Below are 18,559 nucleotides of genomic sequence, written 5' to 3'. Positions count from 1 at the left end.
CTGGACAAAGTGAAGGCTGTTTGAGCTTCTCTGAAGTCTGGACACAGCCGGCAGGATTTGCACCCATGTTTCACTCCTGTGGTCCTATTGTTCCCCGTACTGCAGTTTACTAGCTGGAACACTGCTTGCCTCTATATAGACCTACAAGCTGTCAGAATGTCAAGAAAGTCAATAAAGCTATTCATGTTTTTACTCATTTTACGGCTGTTATCAGGGAACACTGAGGTACTGTAATCAAGCTTTTAGGGGACTACTGCCAAGCTTCAATCATAGCTCAAACAATAAACCAGGTCAAGTGAAACTTGTGCTATAGGAGCATGTTAAACAAATCTTTACATAACAAGCAGTGACTATAAAACTAGATTTGAAGTTTCATTTTAAAATGTATTAATCTTGGAGCATATTCAGTTCCAGTTCCTTAACTCAAAATAAACATCTTTGCCAATAGAAAACCGCTTCACCCACAGTCTCTTCTAACTATGCACAGTCATAACAACGCCAAGAGTGACGACAGTTACACAACAAATTGACAAAAAAACACTCCGCTCATGCACACACACACCGCCCTCTAGTCTCCATTTCTGATCCACCCTTACAGGAAGTCCACACCCAGGCCATTCAAACAGATTTGGGCATAAGGGACAACCTTGGCGAGGCCTGCCACTGACCCCTGGAGATCAGCGGCAGGCTGCTGGTGAGGAGTGAAGCCCCCTGAGCAGGTGTTGAGGGCCTGAGCAGCACTCTGTCCCTGGAAGCCTGACTGGCTGGCTCCAGGCAGCACTGCTTGATTGGTTAAGCTTCATCCAATTCAGTGGGAGGATGGGAAGCGAAGAAAGTGTCATCATCTGTGAGCGCTGTGCTTTGAGCACTAACATGCCCAAAATAAACATCAACAGGGGTTAAGTGTGCGCCTGCATGTCATGCTCACAACCCTGACACTCCCGATTGCTTTCCTCAGACACACATGGAAACACACATTTTCAGAGCATTCCGATTTCTATATCTACTGTGTGCTTTTTTTTATTTTTACTATTATTACTATTATTGATATAACAACACTGCCTTAAAATGGGAGTGTTAGCTTTGAATGTGTATGAAAGAGATAAACTTGTTAATGTTAATCCAAAAAAACTGGCATTCAAATAAAATCCACCAAAAAAAAAAGAAAATCAGTCTTTCATCTAAACAAAGAAATAAAGACATAATCTTTTTACATTTAAATCAAATCGCAATCAGCCTACACTTACACTACCAGGAAAACTAAATTATCCGGAAACTTTAACTGTGATTGTCTTATTTCTGGTTTTCATCTTACACAACTACGCCTATCTCGTGGTGCTGGTAGAGAATCACTCTGCTCAGCTCCATTAAACAAGATGAAACACACTGATAAGGTGATTGCAACCACATGGCATCATTAGCACCGTGCATATGGAGTAAATGTGTCAACCAGCATCACCATACAGTGGAGGGGCGAGAAGAAACCTTGGCGTTAATGGTGCTGTTTATAAAACAACGAGACCCAGCGGCACTACAAAGAGCCAGAGACGCCAAGTGTTTCTTCTGTGTGAGGTCTCTGGTGCTGTCCTTCATGTGTACACACATATTTCACCATTTGGTAGAGCTGCACAGCAGATGACATCAATGTCAGAGTGACTCTTTCATATGTATACTGCCTGACTGAAGAAAATGACTAATTTGGCATATATGGCATAAAATGAGGGAATTACATTTCTAACTTTTGCCAGTTACTATATATTCTCTAAATGTATTTTTAGACTAAAATATACATATAGTGCTGTACTAAAGACTACTTACAGAAAATGAGATGAGCCGACGGTGGGATGATCATATGGAGTCCAGCTGCTTTAAGCCAAAATGCTACACTCAACTCTAGTAAACTTCACACAGCATGTCCATCCTGTAGTGAGACTTCAAAAAAAAGAAAAACTACACTAGGTACCAAAAGCTGCCATATAGAACATTATGTGTGTACATGGAAGGCTGCTGGTAAATGTAGTGTTCTCTTTAACAGGGATCTTCCACGGTAGTGCTGGGGGCATGAGCTCAGGACACACATGGCACTGAGGGACACCAGAGCGGTCCTACCAAATCCCGTTAGGTAAGCCTGGGTTAGTGATTCCACGCTGCGAGACACTGGCTAGCAGATCCGTCACGTTCCCACTACATCAAAGGAAAGTGCAGCACTACACCCCCGCCCCAACCCCCCCACCCCACACAGCCCCCTCTTCCTTGCCATGAGGATCTGCAATTGAGGGACCAAGGGGAAAAAGAGTGCAAGGCAAAGGAGAGGGAGCTCACTAAACTCACCCAACCACAGCAGCAAAATTCAGCTTAAAAAAAAAAAAAAAAAAAAGGAAAATAAAATCAGCGATTCTATCCATTTCTCTCTTCAAGCTGCTGCCCATGACCATAAGACTGTTCTTACACCGCTGTAGCTCACCAACACATCTTCACAGTCAGGTGAAAAACCCCTGCACTATATCTCTGCACTATCAACATTTCAGAACCAGGAACGCTCAGTTGTGTTTTTTATCTTGTCAGCGGTGCATTTACGAGTTTATTCAAAGGGTTTTGGTAGGATGTCATGAGCTCAGAGGCTGTAGGATTTGTTTAAACCCATAGAGGAGCATGTAAAATGGGAGTTTTGTGGTTTTAACTAAGGGGGGGGGGGGGGGGTGTTTATGTGACTGAATTTCAGGTCATTTAAAAATACACTCTGCCCATCAAATGCATGTTGATCTTTATTAAGAAACTGTCATTTCCAAATCCTGTCTTTGAGTTTAGGAGGCTGAAGGATCACTGATTGAAAGATAAGACACAGCCCATGAAAGCTGTGAACTATTATTCTTCTACACATCAAACCTGGAGTGATAACATCCTAAATGCTTTGAAGATCATACTTCACAACCACTATGGGATGTATTATGATAATTCTAACCAAAATTGTAGAACCATGCTTAGAACAGCAGGAAGTATGAATCACTGCGTGCAGACAAGTCTCTTCACTATATCTAATACATCTTAAAATAGTAAAGAATGGCAGTGAGAAGATAGAAAAGGCAATCAGTCCGCGTGCATGTACTTGCAGCTTATTGTTTTCTGCAGTAACCTCCTTTGCTCTATGCTATTAAACTAGAAAATTAAACTAAAAGAAACTCAACACGGTTTCGGAGGAGTGACAGGAAAGAGCATTTCACAAAGCTGTGTATATCCTAAAACTGAATTCCAAGTCAAACTAAAACTGAAAGAAACAAGGTTAATCGATTTCCGCAGCCGAACTGAAGGTCATTTGTAAAAATTTACACATTTGATCGGTAAGAAAAATAAATCTCTACAAGGTGAGGAGTCACGCTTATCACTAATACACTTAAAATATACCAGACGATTTCCTGCTTTAACAACATTTTTTTCCCAATAACCTATTTGTTGTACGCATATAAAATGTAGACAAGACAATGAATACTTTTAAGTCTAAAATTTAAACACGGCAGACATGACAATCACTTTAAGTTAAGCACCAGTTCCAACAAACACAATGCCCTTTTGCTCCTTCAAGGAAGGGGGTACATCACATAATGATGAAATGGTCTTCGCTCTCACTGAGCTTGCAGCCTGCAGACTCTGCATCCTAAAACAGCTATAGGTTTACATATTTATAACACACCAGTGAGTCTTTGAAGTGTTCAGCGTTGTTTTATATCAACATTAACCACACAGCAAATGAAACTGAACACCACTGGGCATCCTGACACCAAAATCTCAGCTTGTGGCAGAGGCGACCTATCAAGCGAGAAGCCCTAAAATCTGCTGACAATCAGCAACTCCCAACAGCTCCATCATGACTGGACAGCATGTGCAGGAATGTCATGGTCAATGGAAATCAATCTAAACTACTGGGATTGGGGGCGGCGGTGGGGCAAGGGATGGAAGAGAATGAAAGAGAGAATGTGCCTTTGATCTCAGTGAAAACCGATCCCAGGCCTGCAGATAGTGTGGCTGCGATGGCCAACAGCAGAGGCAGCAATCTGACATCAGTGAGAAAGCCAGAGGACTCGTGTTCCGTGATCCTTCCACCAAGCCTCGGCTCTTTTTATTGGATAAGTGAGAGAAACGTATATAAAATGACTACCGTTTTATTGAAGACAGGGTGAGGGGGAAAATTGGGTGAAAAAAAAAAAAAAAAGCAGCCGTGGTAAATGAAATGAAAGCGGGGCTTTAAAAGTTTTGGCAGCGAGTACACCGCCTAACTGCCTGGCCTAATTCATCTGCAGTGAGGGGTAATTTCCTCTCCTACAGTCAGCTGGTCTCCATACAGACCTCTATGAGCTTTTCAGTGCGTACGATGGAATAATTTATAAAATTGACCAGGAAACAAGCCATAAAAAAAGAATTTGGAAAGCATCAGTCCCCACATTTCAAAAACTTTTCTATTTGTAAACTGGGGAGGGTGAATCATGAGGTAATCAGGATCACGTTTTCTCCACAATGTCACATACTTTCACCCTCTGCAACTTTGGCAGAGGGGGAAGCAATGCAATTTTAACATCATTCCGTGATAGAGTTGCGTATGAATGAAGATCCTTTACACACAGCATGTGGCATCTGCCCCCGACATTCACATCTGCCTCCGAAAGCCAATTCTTCTAGCAACACAGAAGCCACATTTCAAAACTTCACCCTGATGAAACTAACTCATATGCATGCTTCTTCTGTACCATGTGTGAGTGTTTCCTGTATAGAGGCACCAAACCATACCCAGACTGAGACTGGTTGTCTTCCCAAGTGTGATACAGAGACATGGACAAAACAGGATTAGAGTGGACAGCTGCTGGTGTGCCCTGCGTTTTATGTCTGTCTTGAGAGGAGAAATTTGCAAACGGGACAGACACAGGAAGCCGCCAGTGAGAGACCTGCAGCTGGCCTGAAATTAATACCGTTACAGGGGACGATTTCTCCAACAACACACGCCACCCCTGGACAGTACCATAAACCCCTCTGCGAGGCAGCCTTAGAGACATGATGTTGCCTTAGGCCTCCTCAGTCATGCTGGGCTAATTAGAGGGCTTACTTGGGTCATGTAGACATGCATCATCTAAGATTTTAACAAGATGAGAAATACTTTATATCTCATGCTAATCTGCTGGAAAATATGGCAGGCATCTGGTTTCCTAGGGTTACATATGGTTGTCAAGAGGATGGGCGTCAACAAAGCTAGTATGCGAGGGTAAATCTTGTAAAAAAAAAAAAAATCCTATACAACAACACAAACATTAAATGCTATGAACATGCGGAGGTGATTTAAAAAAAATTTATATTAGATTATAGGGTCTAAGTTTGTTACAAGAAAGTCAAGAAACATGATTTCACGTGACATGCTGTCTTTTATTAATCAATGCTTTAATTTATTTTAATCCCCATTTCATAATTTTAGGTCTAAGTTGTCCATAAAATGTATAAATTTTACAGAGATGGTTTTCGTATTGAATCTTGATATTAGTAACTAAATGCGTTGGTATGGTTGTGAAACCTGAGCAAATTATTTGTCAATTAATTGTTTGGTCTCTTAAATCTTGAAAAGTTAGCGAGTGTATCACAAGTTTTCACAGCACAGAGCGACATTGCAGATCGTTCATTTTCTCTAGCCAGCAATCCGAACCACAAAGTGTTCGATTTACAATGATTTGAAATGGAGAAAAGCAAACAAATATTCACATTTGAGAAGCTCAAAACCACAAACATTTGCAGTTTTTACTGAATTAATGCCAAAATCAACTATGTACAAACTTTGCAATACCTTATCATGTCTGAAATGATTTGAGTGTTGCAGTTCTTTTAAAGTATTGTGAGTCTTTAATGAAATTCAATTTCATTATTTGTGATTTCTGATTACTTAGTCAATATGAACTGTGAAAACAACTGATATGATCAATGACATTTAATATCATGGGTGATATTTTAAAAGTGAGACAGTTTCACCCATGAGAGACCTTACAGTCATGTTTTTAGAGTCTGGGGGCAGGTAAATCAGCAGGTTGCCTCCTCAGTCTGCATCCTCTGTTACAAGGCCAGAATATGTGGCATTACTACTGAGAGAGCTTACGAACAACAATTGCCATCTATCTTCGGTTGCCTTTTAAACTTTACAATCCCAAATCACGCCAAACGTTGGGTTTAACCTGATCGGGTTCAACACGAAGTTAAATTTCTGCTGTCCATCATCATACATCATGTTTGTTTACGCTTTCCATCCCTCAAGCACGTAAAAAAAAAAAAAACAAAGCGCATTTGCTGTTTCAGACCAGAACTGTCAGCATCACACCACCTTTTACCGCACTTAAACAAAAAACCTTTACCGTTAACCCTCCAAAGAAAATAATTTAATCGCTCAAATGTACTTTGCAATTAACACTGACTCTAGCATCATTTTCATCACCACTAATAAAATCATCAATGATTTATTTTCTGTTATCTGACTGATCAAAATTTGATTTTACTAAATATACATCCTTACCACACAAATTTATGGAAGGCGTATACCTTCCACTAGCTGAGATGCAGAGATGTTCTGGATGTTCTGGCAAAATGTTTTTGACATAATAATTCTCCGTTCTGACTTCGTGGCCATACCAACAGCATTTGACGTCCTGATGTCATACGAGTTAAACTGATAAACTGACGCGTAAAAAGAAGAGTTGGTACTGACCGTTCTGGGCATGGGTGGCGAGAGGGAGCCATTGTTCATGTAGGAGTCATTGTTCATGTTACTCATCATGATATAGCCAGGATAGCCCGAGTACGGATGGCCTTTGCTGTACATGTCTTGATGCTTTCCTAATAAAAAAAAAAAAAAAAAAACAAGGTGGAAGGAACAGGGGTTAGTTTACTGTGTGTTTGCATAAGACCCATAAAGAACACGCACAAGGGTCAGAAAATCAGAAGATTCATCAAGCAAGATCTAACTAGCCAGCATCAGAACTCTCCCTGGAGTAGGGCTTTAAACACAAACAAAATTTCCAAATGGGTTTTCCACAGTAAACCAAGTACAAAATTAAGAAAAAAACAACCTTAACACAAAGTTCTGCCTCATCCTGCCTGTTTTGATGCTGTAATGGTATCGCTGTCGATCGCTTTAACCCGTGCCCTATTTTGCCTCAGCCTTTTGTTTGTGCCCTTTCTTCCCGTCTTGGAGAGGAGGGTCGCATTATACAGAGGAACAATGGAGCCCCTCTGTGCCAATTAGCACCAATTAGAAGAACATACAGACTGTGTCAAAACAGGAGACGCCCCAACTGTTCCCCTATGCCTTTGACCTGAGAGGGGGAGCTTTATACAAGTGGACTCTATACAGCGCCACTTGCCACTCAACCGCGCGCTGCGTAATAAGGCCAGGGGGTTGGGAGTGTTTGTGGTATACAGCCTGATGGCAACATGGATCTTGTTGTAAAGAAAGCCAGTGTTTGGTTTGAGGGGACCCTATTCACGACTGAAAGGGGAACAAAGGAGAGACACACTTCTCCTCAAAGCCCTATAATGATGACCTGCAGCAGTGGGGTCAGACTACAATAGCCAGAGAGCAATGAGCCCCGAGCGGCAGCAACATGTTGCATGTGACAGTGCAGCCGGAGAGCTGATGTATGTGGGGAAATAGTTTATTGGGGTAATTGTATAATAAGAAACACAAGAGCCAGAAAGAAATGTGATTTTGAATTATCTTCAATTGTAGGCTCGTGCCACATTTGCCACAATGATCATTCCCAAATTGAAACATGAGAGAGGAAGCGAATAATGGTCCTCCTTTCACTTCAAGTATTCTTTGTTTTCCCACTTCTGCAGGCACCCTCATCAGTGAGGTAGGTAACAGGTAGCTGTGTCCATGAAGGTATAGCATGTCCCGACTAGACTTGGATCAGAGATTATCTGTCTGAGGGCAGCAGAAACAGGGGCTCTGATAAGAACAGGACCAACGGTGTAACAGTGTGACCGATCACTTCTGTGTGGGGACAACGAGGAGGTGCTTTCTCACACTCACCTCAACGTCTAAAGCTACCGTGCATTATTCTGAAAATCCAGGGTTTTAGTGCAGCTAAATGGCACGCTGACTGTCCTATAAAGCATGCTGATTTAACGAGCTCTTGCTTAGGGCTGTGTCACTTACCATCTTCCGGATGGTCTCTGTGTTTTTCATGATATGAATCTTGCGGTATTTGGGACTGTCTAGCTGCCTGTGAAAGAAAAAAAAAAAGAAAAGAAAAGAAAAGAAAGAGAAAAAGAAATGAAATGATGGTGAATCAATTAGGAGGGCTTTCAAAGGCAGTTACACACACAGACATGGTGATACGGTCAGACACCCACAAACATTGCTGGGACAAATGCCGTCACTTTGCTTGTCACCAAAGCAGAACAAGCTCTCTCCCTCTCTCTCTCTCTCTCTCACACACACACACACACACACACACACACACACACACACACACACACACACACACACACACACACACACCACTATCTATGGAGGGGTGATGGAGCAGCCTGCATCAAAGCTTCAAAAGAACCACTTAATTAAGCTTCATGTCCTTAAGGAGCTTACAAATTAACTTGTTTTCAATACCATAGGTCCACTCTCATTTTCATCTCTCAGTTAAAGCCTCCTTCTAAATTCAAATAAATAGAGTATTTGTGTTTTATAAATTAAAAGCCACTGTGGAAAGCAAAATAAAATCATTCCATAAAAAAAGAGAACACGGTGCAGACAGTTTTTGCTTTAAAAAGAAAAAAGAAGAAGAAAAATCCCCCTACACTTCGCACATCCACTCCCTTTCTCTGTTCGAATCAGAATTGGGAAGAGGACCTCTTTTTTGGAGTTCAGACGCCTCGGGATGGCTTCAAGCTGAGCGAGGGAACTTCGCTGGATTCCTAATTAACATTCAGCCTCTGTCTCGTGCGTCTCTAGGACATTTGGTGGTGAATGTGTACAGTCTTGTTCAGGATGTGCCCAAAATTTCATCAACACTGGGGTTAATGACAAAACAGCCGACTAACTTTGTAACGGGGAAGCTGCAGCCTGCATCCTGAGGTCAGTGCACGAGTAGATGGATGCACAAAAAAAAATTAAATACACACATTTTTAACCATGATCATACCCAATCTGTTTCTTTGTGTGTGCTAATAAAATGTCATCTCGCAAGTACGGAATGTAAAGCAGGAGAGAAATAATTTTAGAAACATTAAAAATTCATCATTAATAATTCCTCTTCTGAGATTCTATGTGCATTTACATATACAATGAATTCAACACATTTATACGTTTAAAAATTTCTTCTTCATCTTGCCTCTTAATATTCTTTTAATCTGATCAGTGAAAACGGGCCAGAACAACTGTGAATGTAACTGTGTTTAATATATTTCTCAGCCTCAAAATGTGCAAAAATAATTTATGGTCACCAGTAAACGGATATGATATTGTATCCGTTTACTGATGCCCATTAATTAAATACTAAATAAATATCATTATTATCAACATCAATATTTAGAATTGGCAGGAAACTATAATACAAAATCACATCCTGGGGACAGAACAGTCGGATAAGAGCCCTTTCATTTAGGCTGCATTTCATAAGCTCTGATCTTTGAAGTAAATTAATAATCTTGTTTGTCAATAGGTTTTAAGCCATGTGTGCTAAACAGATTCATGTGCTGGTGTTTACAGCTGCTGAGGGTTACAGTGTACCAAAGCAAACACAGCTATTAGCCTGCTTCTCACAGGCAGCACACAAGGCCCCGATTCTTACATCCAAAAAACACATTTTCTATATATCTTTTATCCAAATTTCAACGACAAATTCACACACACACAAATTAATGAAATATAACTGATACGGAGGATATATTCATTTAGGCCTCCAGTGTCTCCAGTCAGGGGGGTTACTAAGCGGGGTACTCTGGATGTGGTGTTTATGGAAGCATCTTTCAGGTTTCTGGAGGTAGACCTTGGTATGCAGACCGTTAGTGGCATCACAAAACCTATTAATGTTCAATTAAAATAAAATAGGCCTACACACAGTGGAGGACAAACATAGGAGGCTAAAAATGCAGCTGAACTCAGTTTGTACATTTTCTAATCAGGGATAAATCTTGATGATAAGAATGCATAATATATAATATCAAATTAAGCAAACTTCAGAACCTCCAAAGACAGAGGAAAAAAAAGAAAACATTATTGGGCCTATACTGTTAAATTCCCTTTTGGTGCATATGATTCATCTTAAGGCAAACTCATTCATATCCAAGTGATAAAAGCTAAATGAAAACCAGGTCTTTCCATGATTAAAAGGATAAAACAACTTTGTTTACAGGCTGCTGCAGGCTGTTTCCCTTCTCTGATGGGAGTTCAGAGTTGGTACTCATGCCTCATCCTTCCCCACATGAGTGAAAACACACATTACTCACGTCGTGACTGTTGCTGTTGGGGCTGCTCTCCGACTCGTTGACCAGAGATGACTTGATGTCCGCCAGGTCTCCCTCTTCCTCCGAGTGGCTGAGCTCGGCGAAGATCTGCTCCTTCTGCGGGTCCCCTTCGTCTTTGAACGGGATCATTTCGTCTGTAGCGCACAGCTCCGGATCTCCACCGCCGCCGCCGCCGCCTGATAACTGTGGCATTTTTCTAATTTATTATTTTTTTTCTTTACTCTGTTTGCTTCACCGAGAAAACTGAAGACAACACACACACACGCCACAACTGTCAGAAACTACAGATTGGGGAAAACTCCCACTAAAATCCCCCGTAACCGAGTGAGAAAACGTCCCCTCTGTTTTACCGGAGCTTCGACCGTGAGTCACTTGGAGAGGAAGCGGCGTGCAAACACGCTGCCGGTGTGTTTTTAACTGAAGCAACAGGAGGAGTGTGGCTGCTGTCGGCGTCCTTTTTCACCACGAGTGTCTGAACTAAAAAGAGTGAAACTCAGACCCGGAAAACTTAAGATATAAAGGGTCGGAATGAGAGTCCGATGCACGCCTCAATGTCATGAGGAAAAAAATAAAAATAAAAAAAGGGAGGGGGGGAAGAAAAACAAACCACGAGTTAAAATCTCATCACTAGTTTTTTTTTTTTTCAGTCAACACAGGCACAACTGACGACGGATATGGTCCAGTAACCAAAAGAAACCCCAAAAAAGCGACTCAACGCTAAAACAGTGCATTTATAAAAGTGAGAGAAAAATATTTCCTCTGTGGTCCAGTGGAGAAGCTGGGTCGTCCTTGAACGTGGAGAAAACAACAGTCGGCTAACAAAACTCAAACACCGTCTGGAGGTGAAAAGGTAACTGATGGATGTGCAACTGGCAGAAAACACAGTTTTAACTCTCAGACAAGACAACAAGCAAAGCGATGGGCCGCTTTCGTGCTTAAAAATACATCCTCGGAGCTGGTCGGATGAGGAGGGATAAAAGCAAAAGTCATAAAACAATCAAAAAGAAAAAAAGAAGATAGAGAGGAAAGACGCCGTGGATCTACTTCCCACTGCTCCCGCACTGCTTCCACAGTGTAATGTAACCAGTGTGTGTATGTGTGTGTTGGTAATGTAGCTGTGCGCCCTCCTCCTCCTTCTCCTCCTCCTCCTCCTCTTTTTCTCTCTCTTCAGTCACTGGAAGGAAGGAGAGATGAAAGGGAAGCCGAGACTCTGATTGACACCGCACCGATTGACACTCCTCCTGAGAGAGAGAGAGAGAGAGAGAGAGAGAGAGAGAGATTGATACACGGCTCACAACAAATGGGCAGACAGGAGGGAAAGAAGAAGAAGAAGCGGTGAGGAAGATAGACGCAGTGTGTGATGGGTTAAAACAATCACGATAAATAAAAATGATAATAGAAATAGAGAAGAACAAAACAAGCTCAAGCTTGTTTGGTTGAGGCAGAAGAATTGGAATTTAATCTAAAAGAATATCCCTATTTTCAGTAGAAACACCCAGAAGCTGAGGCCACAGAAAGAAACAAAAAACACTCTGAGGTTTTTACATTAACAAGCTATAACGGGGGTCATATAGGTTTATTATTATTATTATTTACCTATGTATTTATTTAGCAACATTTGGGGGGGGAGGGGTGTGTCTGTTTTTTCACTCTTAAAGCTGCTTTGTATGAGATGCATCCTTGTGCTTTTGCAGTGCTTTCCATGTTTTCTAACAATAAGTGCAAATATTTCATTTATGTTCAACAACGTCACGTATTTAAGTCTGTGGCTGCCCCCGTTGCAAGATAAGAAAATGTGATATAATGGTCTAACGAAATAACAGAGAACAGACCAGGGGTCCCCAAACTTTTGCATGTCAGGAAGGTGTGAAAACATACGATTTTGAAGCCTCAGACACCCATCTGATCCATTATTCTCCAGTAGGAAAGATGAGAACGATTACATTTTTGATCAAAGATTATTTAAATTAATTATTAGCACATGGGCTACACAAATAAAATGTAATAATAATAACAAAAAACATGGACATAAAACCCAAGAGGGGGGTTGCACACGAATGGATACACTGAATGAATAAATTAGGTAATAAATTAAGAATTAAAAAAAAAAAAGTGCCATAACAGGCCACAAACATAAGGGTAAACAGTTTAAAAGAAAAGAACTTCAGGCCCTGGGTCGCTTATATTTCATGAGAAAACTCAGGAAAAAGAAAAGGGAAATAAACAAAAGAAAAACATAGTGGAAGTGGCGTGCTCTCTGCGTCTGTCTGAGCAGTGAGAGATTGCGTGAGAATCAAAGTTGGGATGGGGAGGCAGATCTTTATAAAGCGCGGAGGTGGGGTTAGCGGGGCGGAGCCGCGGCTCCCTTTGATCTTGCGGCGGCTGGCTCTTTCATCCCCGACTCCCCCCGCCCGGTTCCCCCCACAGCACCACCACCACCCTCCCCCCCTTCCTCCCTCCCTCCCCCCCTCGCTCTCCCTTGCCTTTGTATGACTAAATTTGGTCCGAGTGTGGAGCCGGGCCAACATTTCCACGTGTGCGTTCATCCCAGCTGAGAGAGAGAAGCGAGGACAGAGAGCGAGAGGGAGAGAGAGAGGGAGAAGGGGTTCTCTTCCGGGTAAGGAGACAGCGAGAAAAAAAAAAAGATCAAAAGCTTTGGGGTTTTGGAAGCGGAGTGTGGATTCAAAAGAGCCGAGACTGGCTGCATTCCAGAGTATAGCGGAAAGCGCGCACACCCTCACGCGCCCACATTCACGAGTTCGCACGAGCACACATGCACGCGAGATACAGGCACCGACACGCGCGTAAGTACAGCACATACACACGCAGAGAGAGAGAGAGAGAGAGAGAGAGAGAGAGAGAGAGAGAGAGTTAATTAAAAAGATTTCACACAGGAAAACCCGAACAACCAAACCCTTCATAATAAAAAACCCTTTAACATTATATTTCATGTTTTCAGCCAAAAAAAAAAAAAAAAATGTGAGACCGGTATAAACTCTGGCTGTTTTTCTTCACACTCTGTAGAAAGTGTCGGTTCTACTTCATTACAGGGCTTTTTTAATTTAATTAGCCGCCACTTTTATTTCTGGCACAATTTGATGTGATGCTACCTACATCCACCACCACCCTAAAACCACGCTATTAGGAGCAACCTCATTTTCTTTAAATATGTTTTTCTTCTGTGGCTTTTCCAGCATTCACCTTGGATATGGTTTTAAATCATAAATTTAGGAGAAAAGGGAAACCAGGGGGGCATTAAGGCCTGTTAAGGTACTACTAAAAAGAGACAGTGCAGGCCTGCAGGGCCTGAGGTAAGAGGTGAAGAGATCCAAACTGTGAAAAATGAAACAGATTAAATAAACCGCGGGACTAAATGATTCATGTTTGGTTTTGGTTTCTTGGCGTTTTAATATGTTATAACATGCAACATATCAGACTTTACATATCAGCTAAGCAGACCACTTAATGTTTTGTGTTTGGGATCAGTGAGACTCCAGGTCCTCTTTTGCAACTCAAAAACATACTCAGCATTTTCTTTTCTTTTTTTTATTTATTATCACCTTGATACTTCATGACATTGCCTATTTCTATGAGAACTGATTATAGATTTTGGCTCTGATTGGGGTCTCAGAGAACCCAGCAGTAAAACATAATTAAATGCAAAGGAATTTGGCATGCTCCATCTGTGACTTGTGTTGATAGGACTTCCCAAATAAATCTATTTATTTGAGAAGTAAAAAAATGTAAAAATGTAAAAATAAATAAATAAATAAAAAAGAGTACATAACAGTCATGATAACTGAAAAATCGACCAATATTTAAGGGGAAAAATTTAGATTTTGCAATTTTTTAAAATGACTTTTAACACACACAACACCAGGGTCTGTGGGAACCCAATTAATGAGGAAGTAAAGCTGAAATTAAACACAAGGGTTAATCAAATTGAAAACAGGCATTACATATATGACCAAATACTGAATGTAATAACTAAATAACTGGAAAATTGAATCCTAAATAAATAAATAAACACAAATTATATTTTTTTAGAGAAGCAGACAAAGGAGACTGTATCTAAGACACCCCCAAAAAATCATAAAAGACAGCTGAGTGACACAATTCAAGATGCAAATATCATGAAATTCAGAAATAAAGCAAAATAATAAATAATGCAGTTTAGCAGGCTACATGTTCGTCCTGAAAAGAACAAGGGAATAAAAACTGTTTGGGCATCAATTTAATATTTCTTTCATGCATGGAATTTTTTTTCCAAAGTAACCTAAAAGTTTACTGGAATTTCATATTCTGGTCTTTAAAGTGGAAGTACAGTTTGTGGAAGTCTCGGGTTAGTGAGAGATTCATTATTTAATGTCCTCTGCTGCATGGTTGAAGACCCCTGCAGAGAAGTCCATTTTCCTGATTAGAAGGCCTGTGAGGAGGGGTCATTTTTTTTCACGAGGACACTACACTGATGTACCTATTTCACTGAGCGATACAGATTTTCTTTTTCACCGTCTTTTTCAGTTTTTTAATGAGTACTGTTTGCTGCAGCAGAATAAGCACATCAGCAATAGGCCAGCAGAGATAAAGATGAAACTTTTGTTTGCTGTGTAATGATTCTAGTTAGCGACTTGATGACAAGGCAACAAATGACAGCCTTTCTAATGAAGCCGCTGTCAGAGCCACCTTGCACACTCTCCCTTGACATCAAAATACATTATATTCTCCGGCGAGGCTCTGTGTATCGCAGCCCTGGTTGTTAGAATAACCAGGAAAGTTGGTGTGGAGAGAAAAGAGAGAGAAGGAAGGAGGGGAAGAAAAAAAAAACAGAGCTACATTAGCATTTTTCTCCTAATGAGTTCATAAGAGTGACCCCTCTGGATCTCACATGAAAAGGAAGATTTCCTGCTGCGCTGTGACCTGAATTCAGTTGTCTCTCACTTTAGATACTACATTTTGCATGTTGTATAAGGAAGGAATATATCTATACACAGGGCATAATTTATCACCAACAGATTTCAATTCCTTATCTCCCTGCTTAAAGACCAGCAGTCAATCTGAAGCAGGAAATAAATATATGGTCTTCACATCGTGGTGAGAAGTGTTGATGAACATAGTGCACATTTAGCATATTTTGTTTTATATGATGTTTTTTTCCCCCTTCTCTTGTAAAGTTGGGAGATGATATCAGTTTAGCAGACAATATGAATTGTGTCAAACAAAATGCTCTTTGTTGGAACAACATTCAGTCAAGGTCCTCTTTAGATCTATTATTGTCTCATCTTTTATCTGTTCTATTTTCATTGCAATGCATAATACTTCAAACAGAAATTACCCTAATTATCTCCAGTTCGCTCATTGTGCTGTGTATGCATGTGTGCTTCAGTGTCTGCGTGTGTAATATCAGTCTGTTGGTATCAGAGTGTGAGGATTTGTCAATATCAGTTCCTAAATTCACTTGCCAGGTGAGTTCAGTGGTGAAATCCCGACTCTCCTGTCTATTACACCTGCTAGTCATTCATAACAACTTCCTTGATGTAGAAATTATAGCCCTTAAACTCGCAGCCATCTCCAAGAAAACGACAGGAAACAAACATCAAATTATGATGAAAAGAGCTTGCAATTAAAGCCAAGAAAAGACACCATCTATCAAACGTGCAAATCAAAAACGGGGGAGGTCCAAGGTGAGTGATTATTTGTGCCGCTCTCTGATTGGTAGAAGATGAGTCACCTTTTTGAAGTGGGAGGGGGGGATGTCTTGGGGGTAAGGTGAAGGAAGAGAGGGGCAGATGTGTGATCTGTTGATTTATGGCGACACTGTCAGGAGGCTGTCTCAGACAAACTGTCATTAAAATGAAATTATCTCCTTGATGGAAAAGGAGGGGAATTTGTCATGCTGTGTATATATTTTGGATGTGTTCAATTTGGAAAGGAGAGGCTTGAGCATAGAAAAAGAAAGCAATAAATCCAAGAGTTCAAGCAAGATAACAAACATTAGGAAGACTCTACAGACACGATAGGGGCTCCATGATGCTGCAAAGCCGAGTTAAATGCTAACATGCCTACAGTGACAATGCTAACATGCTGATGTTTAACAGGTATGATGTTTACCATGTTCACCATTCGAGTTTAGCATGCTAACATTTGCTATTAGCAGTAAATACTAAGTGCAACGGAAGCTGACAGGAATGTCTACAGTTTTAGAAGTATTAAGTCATAAACCAAAATGCTGGATAAATAAAAATTTCTAACTGTGCTAAATAAAAATTTCAGAGATCACCAAAGTTGTTCCAGGTCATCCTTATGGGGACATGAATGTCTGTGCCAAAGTTTACTGTTTCAATCAGAACCATAAATATTAATTTCATGGTGGCAGTAGAGGAGGAGTTGTTGAGATTCATCATCAGGGAACCTTGAGTATCTGAACAAACATTTCTAGCAAATGTTTTACTTGATGATTGAAAATTTTGACCTACAGGTGGCGCTTGAGGGACAGTCAAGGGATCAGCAAAGTCATTAGGATTCATCTTCTGGGGACCCTGAATTTCTGTACAAACTTTCATGGCAATCCATCCTACAATTTGTGAGATATTTTAAGTGGTGGACCAAACAGCTGACCATCACTGCTGTCCTTGCTGCTATGCTGCTACCGTGGCTAAAAATGAAATGCAGCATTTCTACATTTGAAGCAATGTACTTGAAAAACAAGTTTCCTCAGGAGGATGCACTCCTCCACCCACTGCACAGATTACCAAATCCAGTCAGAAGACTCCTCTATTGTCTTCCTTGCACAGAGATAAAGAGTGATTCATGCCAAATGGCACCTGACTCCACCCTTCTATCCTCGCTAGTCAGTGATGCTGACAGAAGAGAGAGAAGCACTCAGAAAGCTCCTCAGAGAAAGAGAGAGTGAGTTAGGGATCACTTTTCCTCTGGGACTTGGCTCGCGCTCACAGGCGAGACAGTATTAACTTACATTCTCCAAGCTTCAAAAACCAGAATGCTTGTATGCCGCCATCACAACATTGGACCTGCATGCACATGGCACAGACAAAGTCTCCATCTCTTTGCTGACTTTCCTCACTGTCTCAGCGTGCAGCAGGTCCACATCATGTAGTGATACTCTTATGACAGGCAGTCTTTCTCCTGTGTGCTTTTACATGCAGCCCTGTCCCACTGCCACTCCTGGAGACAAATGGGCAGATTAACACTTGGCTGACTTAGGTGCCTTGGGGGAAACTGATGGAGAGGGTGTTTACATACAAACTTCACCCAGCTGAGACAGCCACCGTCTCTGGAGCGGACAGGAGTTTATAGAAATCTGCTAAGCTTGCCTATTCGCACCATAGGGGCAGTCGTTTAACTCTTTGTGTGAAATGACCATATCACAGTATGCAGCACACTGGCTACTGAAATATTTAACAGAAGATCAGAAAAAAACACCTCTTCTGCAGTTTTTGTCCTCTTCTAAGTGAAAGTTTAAGGGTATTTCTTTTAGTAACTCTGTGGGAAAGGTCAAGGTCTCCACAGGGTTAACTGATGAGGTTAGAGACGCATGACAAGGTTTCTTTATATTGCACAGGGACTACATATATACAGAGGTTGGCCAAGCTTCACCACCAGCCATCCTCCACGGTGCACTACTGTGTTGTGTGCTACATTCTTCAGGTCCAAAGGGGAAGTGGTCCATTCCTCTTAGTGTACAAAGCTACTCCTTTCATCCCACTGTGTTATTGGAGAAAGCATTGAACGCTGCGTCAGGCCCTGCTGTGTCAGGGTCAGGGGTCAGAGCTGACCTGCTAAGAGGTCGCGGGGCCCCCATCCAGTCTGTAATCAAGCACACAGCACACCTCGCTGACCCCGCTCCTCCGTCTGTGCCCGCTGCCCAGCCTCAGCCTGCCTCGGCTGCCTGAGATCAAACACGGAGCGGCAGTACCTCTGGCCCTGTGTTATCAGCCTGGGTGTCTCATCACATCAACACGCAGGGCTAAACAGTAAACACAGCCAGCCTGGTTTGGCTCACTGTGTGTGTGTGTGTGTGTGGATCCAAGTTTGTGTATATATCAGTATCGAA

At 41.4% G+C, this 18,559-nt stretch overlaps 1 protein-coding gene across 2 annotated transcripts in view; it reads right to left on the bottom strand.

Annotated features, from left to right (window-relative positions):
* Window positions 1–11,597, bottom strand: part of lef1 (lymphoid enhancer-binding factor 1) — a 45,060-nt gene extending 33,463 nt beyond the window's left edge. For both annotated transcript variants that reach the window (XM_041036442.1, XM_041036443.1), the window contains exons 1-3: window positions 10,471–11,597; window positions 8,180–8,246; window positions 6,728–6,855 (exon numbers count right to left, since the gene is read on the bottom strand). In XM_041036442.1, the coding sequence (XP_040892376.1) occupies window positions 6,728–6,855; window positions 8,180–8,246; window positions 10,471–10,680 (405 nt within the window). In that variant the 5' untranslated portion in view covers window positions 10,681–11,597. The remainder of the gene's footprint in view (window positions 1–6,727; window positions 6,856–8,179; window positions 8,247–10,470) is intronic.
* Between the last annotated feature and the right edge of the window lie 6,962 nt (window positions 11,598–18,559).

The sequence above is a fragment of the Toxotes jaculatrix genome, chromosome 4, assembly GCF_017976425.1.
Source record: "Toxotes jaculatrix isolate fToxJac2 chromosome 4, fToxJac2.pri, whole genome shotgun sequence".
Lineage (NCBI taxonomy): Eukaryota > Metazoa > Chordata > Actinopteri > Toxotidae > Toxotes > Toxotes jaculatrix.
The sequence above is the reverse complement of the archived record's forward strand: the minus strand, read 5'-3'. Positions and strand labels throughout refer to the sequence as shown.